The sequence below is a fragment of the Quercus suber genome, unplaced genomic scaffold, assembly GCF_002906115.3.
Source record: "Quercus suber isolate HL8 unplaced genomic scaffold, Cork oak 2.0 scaffold_265, whole genome shotgun sequence".
Classification (NCBI taxonomy): domain Eukaryota; kingdom Viridiplantae; phylum Streptophyta; class Magnoliopsida; order Fagales; family Fagaceae; genus Quercus; species Quercus suber.
The window spans coordinates 519,438-529,698 of record NW_027069721.1 but is presented as its reverse complement, the minus strand read 5'-3'; the positions used below and the strand labels follow the sequence as shown (position 1 = coordinate 529,698).

General features: G+C 31.5%; 1 protein-coding gene across 1 annotated transcript; it reads right to left on the bottom strand.

Annotated features, from left to right (window-relative positions):
• Positions 1-8,440: 8,440 nt before the first annotated feature.
• Positions 8,441-10,261, bottom strand: LOC112015129 (protein MIZU-KUSSEI 1). Its single transcript, XM_024047488.2, has one exon. The coding sequence runs from the start codon at positions 9,425-9,427 to the stop codon at positions 8,615-8,617; it is 813 nt and encodes a 270-aa protein (XP_023903256.1). The 5' UTR covers positions 9,428-10,261; the 3' UTR covers positions 8,441-8,614.

Genomic DNA, 10,261 nt, shown 5'->3' with positions numbered 1-10,261 from the left:
TTAACACAATATTGTATGAATTGCTAGGCTTTTGAGCTGGGTAGGACATTTTATTATAACAAGTTATCTTTGGCAATCTAAAACTTGTTTAAGCAGTATTTTCACAATGTCATGTAGAGATGGACTTGATAAATTGGGTTATGACTCTTGAGGATTGGATTAGGAGATGATACCTATTTAGCATGTGTACGCCTAACCTAGGGCATAGATTGGAAGCAGTCTCCATGCTCAAAGGGAAGCCAAATGATACACAGTATAAATTACCAATTATCATAAAAACGTACTATATTAATTTAATCATTTAACTATTATTATTCTAACCAGACATGCATGATCGCTATACAGATGAGTGTATGAGATTCTAACACAAATTCTTAACACAAGTTACTTTTTTTGGATGCCATTGACCAAGACAGGTGTATAAAGCTTAAAAAATTATATGCGTATGCATTAGGTTAGCTGTATAGACTATAGAGATTGAAGAAATATCAATCAACTGTCTTTGGGCCGACAATGTATATTCTCTTCAAATATCTTATCGAACTCATTTTCTTTCTTTTCCTTGCAGTCTTGCACTTTTATTGGCATAGTTACATTCTCTATGATTTTCTTTTAGTTCTTGTTTCTTCACAAGCCACACAGCATTGCAGCGCATATCTTTCTTGGATTAATAATAATATATGCTACTCTTAACCATGACCAAGATTTCCTTTTCCATGTGCTCTTATGCTTTCTTTGTCACTTGTTTAGTTTTTTTTTTTTTTTTTTTTGAACTTATACATATACAACATCTTATTGTCATTATTCTTGGTGAAAAAGAAGACCATGCTAGTTTTCACTTTCCATTTGTGAAGTGCCATTGCCAACAAGGATGCACTGTCTAGTCAGGCAAGTTACATGCATGCATCTTTACGGGGTTTATATATATATATATATATATATATAAGAAAATTATTCCTTATGAATTTAATTGTCATGAAATTTAACCAGATCAATGAAAACATCAAATGAACGAGAGTTGGTATATTACAGTACAAATTATTCCTTGTTTAATTTTTAAGTTATTCTTTCTAATAATTGAATCTAAATATGTTTGTTAATGAGTACTAATTATTCAAACATATAATTTATTTTTTCATTGTACAGTGTTCTATTAATTTACAATCACCCTTTTTAAAAAAATAATTTAAACTATAGGGTTTCATTTAACTCAATTAGTAAAGTTTGTTGTACCAAATAAAGAATTTGAGTTTGAATCTCACTACACAAAAAATAAAACAATTATTATATAGAGTAGACATCATAAGTTCAATCTTATTGTATCGTTAAAAAAAAATAGAGATAACTTGAAGAATTTTAGAATTTGTTTACTTAACTAATTGGTTCCAACTATTCCAAATCCCAAGTTTGTTACTATATAATTATAGCCTTAAGAAAGTCAAGGAAGAAATTGGGAATTTTATCATAACTTCTTAAGTTCATCAAAAATCAATGAAAGCACGTATAAAAATTACAGGGTATTTGGCAAACTATTTTTAATTTTTGTAGTTTCAAACTTCATTTGTAATTAAAATTAAAAATCCATTCAACTATTTTGCGGATAAAGTCAAAATCTCTTTTATTCCAAATCCTCAAATTTCATTGCAATCTAAGTATATCTTATAATTTCCTGACTATTCCCATTTTTGAGGTACGTAATAATGTTTACCAAAATAATAATAATAATAATAATGTACGTAATTTTATTGCCAATAATTGTGGGATGGCAAACTTGTGGCCATGTTTCTTGGGGAAAACTGACTTTGATACTTTGATACTTATATCTTAGCTAACAAAATTGGTTGTAGTCTAAAATTATAACCTTATTCAATATCTTTTTATTAGAGGTGAATTTTGACAAATTCATGTTATATTACATTTTCTTATTATATTCTCCATGATTGCAAAATTTCTAAAAAAAAAATAAATAGCTATATTATCAATAAATTATTTAAATTACAAGTTAAATTATGCATAAAATATAATATTATAATATCTTAAATCAAAATAAATCTTATAATAAATAATATCTTATATATTGACATAAAATTTAACATGTGTATTAAGAGCATAAAAAGCATGTAATTCAACGGTTAGATTTTGAAATATATAGTAATGTTAATAATATTGAGTAAGGCTACAACTAATTTTGTAGTTAAATTTTGTCTATATCTTTTTATTAGAAGTGAATTTTGACAAATCCCCCGTTAGATTACATTTTCTTTTTATATCTTCTACACTTACAAAATTTCTAGAAAATTAAAAATCAATAACTGAATCATCAATAAATTATTTAAATTGCAAGTTTTTGTAATTTAAAATTATGCATTAAATATAATCTTATAAATTGTATAGTAAATAATATCCGATTGGCGCAAAATTTGACATGTATTAAAGGCGTAAAGAACATGCAATCTAACAGTTAGATTTTCAAAATATGTAGTAATGTTAATGATATTGAGTAAGATAGTAACCTTAAGTTACAACCAATTTTGTAGTTAAACTTTGTTCATCTTGTATTATCAAATCCATTTATATCTGAAATTTGTTCAATAGATTGGCTAATCACCCAATAAAAACAGGAAACAAATAAAAGTGATAAACAAAATCATACATCATAAGCCTTTTTATTTTATTTTTCTCTAAGGAATCAAGCGAAGAAAATTTATCATATTGTTGAAGGAAAAGGGGGCATAACCGCTCCTCCAGCCTGAATTTGCGTTTCCTGCAGGCCATGAATTGTGCTTATAACCAATAAGGTGAAGACCAAGGAAAATATAGAGGGTACATATCGTAAGCTTGTTTTTTGGGCATTTTTGTCTTGCGTGTTAGGTGGGGTTCTAATTAAGCCATGGTTTCTTTAATTTCGTGTCTCATATTCTCATCTGATTTATTCTTCTCTAGTGCTATAAATCCATTATAGACCTTTGGTTGCTATTGTTACTAGTGGTCATGTGACTACAATCAAGTTCATGAGTCATTTGATGATAATAATTAATGAGTGCTCTAATACCATCTTACAATATTAAATAATTTAAAACCAAAACTGAAAAATGCTGTCAAAAGTACTCCCTGCAATCGGGCTTGATGCCATTCATCAAAAGGACAAATGCATAGAATTAAACTTACATGTTTATATATATATATATATATATAGCTTCAATCCTTCAAAATAGGAAAAAATAAAATGGAGAAGAAAGGACACGGTCATGTACAATTATGTGAAACCATTTTGTTGTTTTTTTCCTCTAATTCACTGAAATGTTTGCATTCTGTGTGTTAATATAGTAGGTCCTAATAGTTAATATCCGTTCACATTGAAGCACATTAAAATATTTGCATTTTTTGTGTTGATCTAGTTGGTCTTAAAAGTTAAATATTAGTTCACATTGAAGCATAATATCTATCCACATTAATATTGATAAATTACCTCCTTAAAAAGTGAACTCAAAATGTGAGATTTTTGACATTTTAAACCATAATTAGTGGGGAAATAGGGATTAAACTTTGTTCTAGTATCATGATAAATTATTGATTATCCCAAAAACTTAAATGGTTAAGAAATAGTAAATTTAGCTATTTCAACCATAATTTTAGCTGATATTAGTGCAACCATGATTGTCATTTCATATGTCTTTGATCTGCATGCATGTGCAATGTGATCGTGTTGATCAAACTCACCAACTCTTGTTGTTAAATGTTCTGGGTATATATATATATATATATATACATACTAGATTGTTCTGTATCATATTCTGCTTATTTTATTTCGGGGAGAGAGAGAGAGAGAGAGTAGTAGTTATCTCTTAGCAAGCAGTATGACACAAATGCTTGTACTTTCAAAGTCGAATTATTAATTGTAAGCTTCTACATCAAGGAAATGTTTTTTTAAGTTTAGCCAAGAAAGTCAATAATTCATCAATAAGTTAATACCTAAACATATGGATTGCTGTATTTGTATGAATGTATGTGTTTGGGTATACTTTGAACACTTCTTATATTATCTTAAAATTGACAACAATTCTAAAATAGCAAGATATGCTTCTAGTAACATGTTTTTCTTCTTTCTTTCTTTTTCTTTTTCTTTTAGGGCTTTCAATTCTTTTTCCATTCAATTGTACTACATACGTATCACACTTTCCTGACTAATTCCGAATCTTCAAACTTATTGCACTCAGCATATATAGATTTCCAAGGCGAATATTCACCATGTAGCTAGGAAAAGACTTGTGACTTGTCTGTGTGACAATAGCGAATGATATGCACTATATGAGTGACACTTTCCTCATATCCTGGAAGATTTTAGGCCTATACACCAATTACTTTTCTTACTAACCAAATGTTCTCTCTGGTTTGGGCAACTAGTCGAGCCACTTTCTTAGTGATATATTATCACATTGTCCACTTGGGGGACCAAATGCCCAAGTTGCATGGGGGGCTAGCTTGATTATTTCCTCAAAGTCATCAATATACTCTTCTTATAATAGGACACCATATCATATAAATATATATATATATATATATTCATTCAATGAAAGATCAATGTGAGGCGTAGAAAACTATCTCACAATCTTTCAATTTGAAAGTGTCACATACAATTGATCGAAGAACGAATCTAATAAGATCAAAGTGACATTTATGTACTATATTTGATAGGACTTAAATTTGGTAGGATCATTTTTCTTTTGTGCTTTGATTATTTAGACAATTGCATTAAACGTTTGAAAGAACATATGGTCAGTTGGTCACACCATAATAATCAGCTGTCAAATTAAGTTACTTGGCTGATTTGTATAAGATTCGGATGAATGAAGAATGAGTTAAGAGAAAATGAAATATTAGGAATAAATCTGTAATCACAAAACTAAATTGATCCAAAATTGTCATAGTCTAGTGAAAAAAAGATATAATTCACTTATTTGAAATAAGTCCGATTATTTGTTAGTCACTTTTTGTTTCACATTTAAGTAAATAAACTGGCAAACACACCACATCCCAATGGGATCAAAAGTATATCGATAATTCTAGCCCATGCCTTGAGTATATCTCCTCTATTATCTCTAGCTACTACGCAATGGTTGTCTTCTCAATTTTTACAGCAGCAACTACATGCTCAAAAAAATTCTTGTGTCCATGACAATAACACGGTCATAAAAATTTTGTTCTAATTTAACCAATGTGGTTATTAGATTCACTTTGCCATCGTTGTGTATCACGTTGTTTCGAAGGCTCCAAATGGCATCTAAAATTAATGATGCTAGTAGAGACCCCAATGGCCCTATCCAATAAGATCCCTTGGGACCAGTGGCTCTAGAACCACTTATAATAATATCCTCAGTACAAGTTATTCCTAAGTCATCAATACTAATATTCCATCTACTCCAAACTATGGCTTTAGCAAATTGCTTACCCAACAGATTGTATTTTAACCATTCTGCTATAATATCATTTATTTGACTGGATCTAGAAAAACTATTGTTCCAATGGTTGCAATTTGCATATTAAGCAATCAGAACTTAGAAAATGTATGTTTCCAATGAAATAGAAAATTGCAAGGAACAATTACCTAGCTTCAATGGTTAAAAGAAAACACACTTTAAGCCATGTTTAATTTCTTCCCTCACTTCTAAACTTCAATTTGATTTAATAGAACTAGGAGCTAAATGTTGCCCTTAAAATATGTCATCCTTAATGATTACTGCGTGGCACGAGAAATATGCACTTAAATACTATGAATTATAACATTTAATTTAACCTATCATAGGTTGTAATCTTACTTTTGCAGCTTTTTATAAACACAACGTACCTCCAAATTTTACATTTTACTTACTCCGACTGTCACGCCCTCATTCTACTAAAATAATCAAAAAAGAGATCATGACCTTAGCTTAGAGAAGTTTCACTAAGCAATCTTCAGAAATCTCATCCAATGAACGCAGAGAAAAATATTGCCAAAAAACGCCGCAAAACAAGTTGGGGTAATCTTAAACTTAATCCTGGTTTTTGGGATTAGATGAGATGACAAGCGTGCCCATCAGTCTTGAAAATGTTTGCTTAATTTGGTACAGCCAAAATGCACGCACTCACGGAAAGAAAAAGATCCTCTTTCTCTACAATCAAAATCCCCGTGCTTGCTTAAAAGTTTTTTTTTTTTTTTATTGGGATTATATATATATATAAATAATTGATAGTTAGAGATTTGAATCCTAAATATGCAATTAATCATAAATAAATAAATTAAAAATGATAAGTTACATATTTAGTCTCTATTATTTATATCATATTTCAATTTTGTCCATAACTTTTCAATTGTGTTAATTTGGTCTCTAACCTTTTAATATCGTATCAATTTAGTCCCTATTGTTATATCTTAGAAGGAAATTGTTGACATAGCTAATAGCCAAAATAAAAAATTAGTTTCCGTTGATATGACAATAAACTAATTTTATATTTTAGCCGTTTACTACGTCAGTAATTTCCATCCAAGTGATATAGGTAAGGACTAAATTGACATGATATTGAAATGTTAGAGACCAAATTAACACAATTAAAATGTTAGAAACCAAATTGAAATATGGTGTAAATGATAGGGACCAAATACATTGTTTACCAAAAAAAAAAACACTACTATTCATGTGTTTATTATATGTTATTTAAGTAAAACCAATCATATTTATTATAAAATCAAATTGCAAGTGTTTTTTTTTTAACTAATAGCAATTGTAATTTCCTTTTTTTTTTAGTAATGCTACATGCACATGTACAACATTTTTTATAATTCTTTTCACAACTTAATAAAGTAGTAACTTGTTATAGATTTTCACGTCCCATTGTTGACACAATTTTGTTATTTGTCATTAGTATTTTACCACCTCACTAATTGTAACAAAAAATTTTGAAAAAAAATTGCATATATAGATGTAATGTTTTCTTTTTCCTTAATTAAAATAATATTGATAGGACCAACGAACCTTCTTGCCCAGATGAATCCATTAGGCACCTCCGTCCATCCCACCACGTCATGGACGAAGGAAGGTAAGCCATTAAATGAAAGATTCAGTACCTTGAACAGTTGCAAACCAGCTATCAGATCATTAAAGGGTCCCACATTAATGAGCCCAGAGGCGTTACAAAAAAGACACTAAAGCCACAATAAAGGCCACAATGGCTAGAAGCAATGGAGCTATATATAAACGCTCCTCAAAACCAAATAAGGTACGCATTCTGATACATATACGCGCTGTAGCTCTGATATTTTGAGTTCTCGCATTTTTTTTAAGCTTCTATACGCTAACTTTACTATCGAAGATTCTGTGGCAGGCACCACACCGGTGACCACTCAAAAGAGGATTCTTCTCACAACAATTGAAGGCACGAAGAAAAGGTTGCTGACTTGTCTGGACAAACCTATTCAACTGACGATTACTGCATCATCAAATATGTTGTAAAGAAGTGCTAACACAATTATAGGAATAATAAATAGAATTTAGTTATGAGTTGTAAACCACACTTTTTTATAATAAAAATATATTTTTTTTATAAGTCTGATTGAATTTTAGTTTATAGAGTCTGCTCTAAAATGATTGTTCTTTATCATTAGGTCAGGACATCAATTAATTTTTTGTGTACGCAAAGTTCAAACTCCAAATATATTAATCAGTGATAAAATATTTTAATTGTTAAACTAGCTAGAATCCACAAAATATAAATTATTAATTCAAAGAAAATTAATAAGATTAATAAGACTATATGACATTTTCTTCTTGTTGTATGTATAAAATAGAAATATAATTTTGTTTTTAGATACGATAGAATTTTAATTTATGAAACTCACTATATAATTACTCGATAAAGATACTAATTTTCTCTTTTTTTGATAAATCAAGATATTAATTGATTTTTAGTATAGGAGAAATTTAAACCACAAATCTCTGATTCAATGATAAAATATTTTACTAATTGAACTAACTAGAATCCACAAAATATACTTAATTATTAACTTAAAAAAAAAAAACTGTTTGACCTTTCTTCTATATGCATGTGTATAGATATATATGTAATAAGGCCTAATCGAAAATAAAATTAAGAACAAAGATAAATTCACATGATAATACATACATTAAAAAAAAAAATTACACCATACAAAATTACAAATTAAGTCACTAAAATTAACATTCTTTTCCACATTACAATTTCCTAATCTTACATATCACAATTATTTTACTAATTGAACTAACTAGAATCCACAAAATATACTTAATTATTAACTTAAAAAAAAAAAAACTGTTTGACCTTTCTTCTATATGCATGTGTATAGATATATATGTAATAAGGCCTAATCGAAAATAAAATTAAGAACAAAGATAAATTCACATGATAATACATACATTAAAAAAAAAAATTACACCATACAAAATTACAAATTAAGTCACTAAAATTAACATTCTTTTCCACATTACAATTTCCTAATCTTACATATCACAAAATTAACACAACTTTTTCCCTTTCTTTTTTTTACTTTTCTTTTCTTTGTTGTTTACTCTTTCAACTTTGCCTAGCTATTCTTCATACCCATTCATATTCTGAGAAGAAAAATACTAAGGTCAGGCCCTCCATTCCCATCTGGGTTCATCATGTAAAACGCCTCCGAGTCACGACTCCCCACCACTCTCTCGAACCTCGCTCTCATGTACAGCAACTCCCCTTCCGATCCGCCGCTCTTCTTCGCGTCCTCCACCACCGGAATCACTCCGGCGCCGACCGACACGCTCTGCACGGTGCTCAACACGTGCCAGTCGAACTCCCCGCACGCGCGCGACACCGCGTACCCGCACTTCCTCCCATTACAGTACATCGTCCACGTTGGCTCCTGGAAGAGCTTCCTATTATTAACAGTAACATTAACTTTGTCACATTCAAGGGCAATGCGGACGAGACCGGAGGACATTTCTTTGACGAGAGAAGAGGTTGACATGGCGAGTTCGAGGAGGAGAAGGGGTTCAGAGCGAGGGTCGAGCTGGACAGCGAAGGTGACGTGGCCTCGGCGAAGGCCGAAGAGGGTTCCGGTGACTTTTCTGCCTGAGGAAGGGTTGAAGGACAGGTTTGTAGGGAAAGAAAGCCATTTGCAAGAAGGGAGGACGGAAGGGAAGGAAAAGAAGTTGAGGAGGGAACGAAGGAAGGAAGAGAGGGTTTTGGTTTTTGTGGTTGAAGAGAGGGAATTGTTAACTAGTGGGGAATAGGGTTTTGGGATTAAGAGGTTTTGAGAAATGTTGGTGGTGATGTTGTCGTCAGAGATGGAGCGAGTGTGGCTTGAATTTGAAGGGAGGATTCTTCTGGTGCTTCTGGCTGTGCTTGTGGTTCTTTGGAGAGAGAGTTCTTGCTGTTTCATGGTAGAGAGAGGAAGGAGAGAGATGGGTTTGGTTGTGTTTTGAGTGTATAGCACAATCGAAGTGGAAAAGGTTGATTGTATTATGGAGAAAGAAAGTGGGTTGTATTGAGGTGTGTGTTATGTTGATAAAACACAAAGGAAATGAAAACTGTGATTGAATTATGCTGTAGAAGTGGGAGCTTTATGTACTAATACGAACTTATGGTGGGAAAAGAGAGAGAGAGAGAGAGAGAGATGGATTTGTTAGTGTTGTGCCTTCAAAGCAGAAGTGCAAACTCTTGACCTGGAAAGAAGGGGGGGAGCAGATGGGTTTGGTGGTGTTTTGCTTGTAAAGCACAATGGAAGTGAAAAATGTTGACTTGGAGAGAGAAAGAGAGAGAAGTGGGTTTGGTGGCGTTTTGCTTGTAAAGCACAATGGAAGTGAAAAATCTTGATTGAATTATGGAAAGAATGGATTTTGTTGAGGCGTGTTATGTTTCCAAACACTGAGGATATGAAAACTTTGATCAAATTATGCTCAGAGAAAGTAATTTTGGTTTGCTATTATGCCTCTAAAGCACAAATTAGGAAGTGAAAAATCTTGACTTGGAAAGAGAGAGAGAGAGAGAGAGAGAGAGAGAGATAGAAGTTTTCGTGTTGAGTAATATGCTTCCAAACACAATGCAAATGGAAACTTTGATTGAGCAATGCCGTGTGAGCGAGGGAGAGAGGGGTTTGTGGGGTGCGAGAGGAGAGAATAAAGAGGCCGACAAGGTGATTATAGTGTTGGGAGGTGGCCAAAATAAAGGGAGACTATGGAGGCTTGTGGTGATGATGATAATTTGCTAGACAATT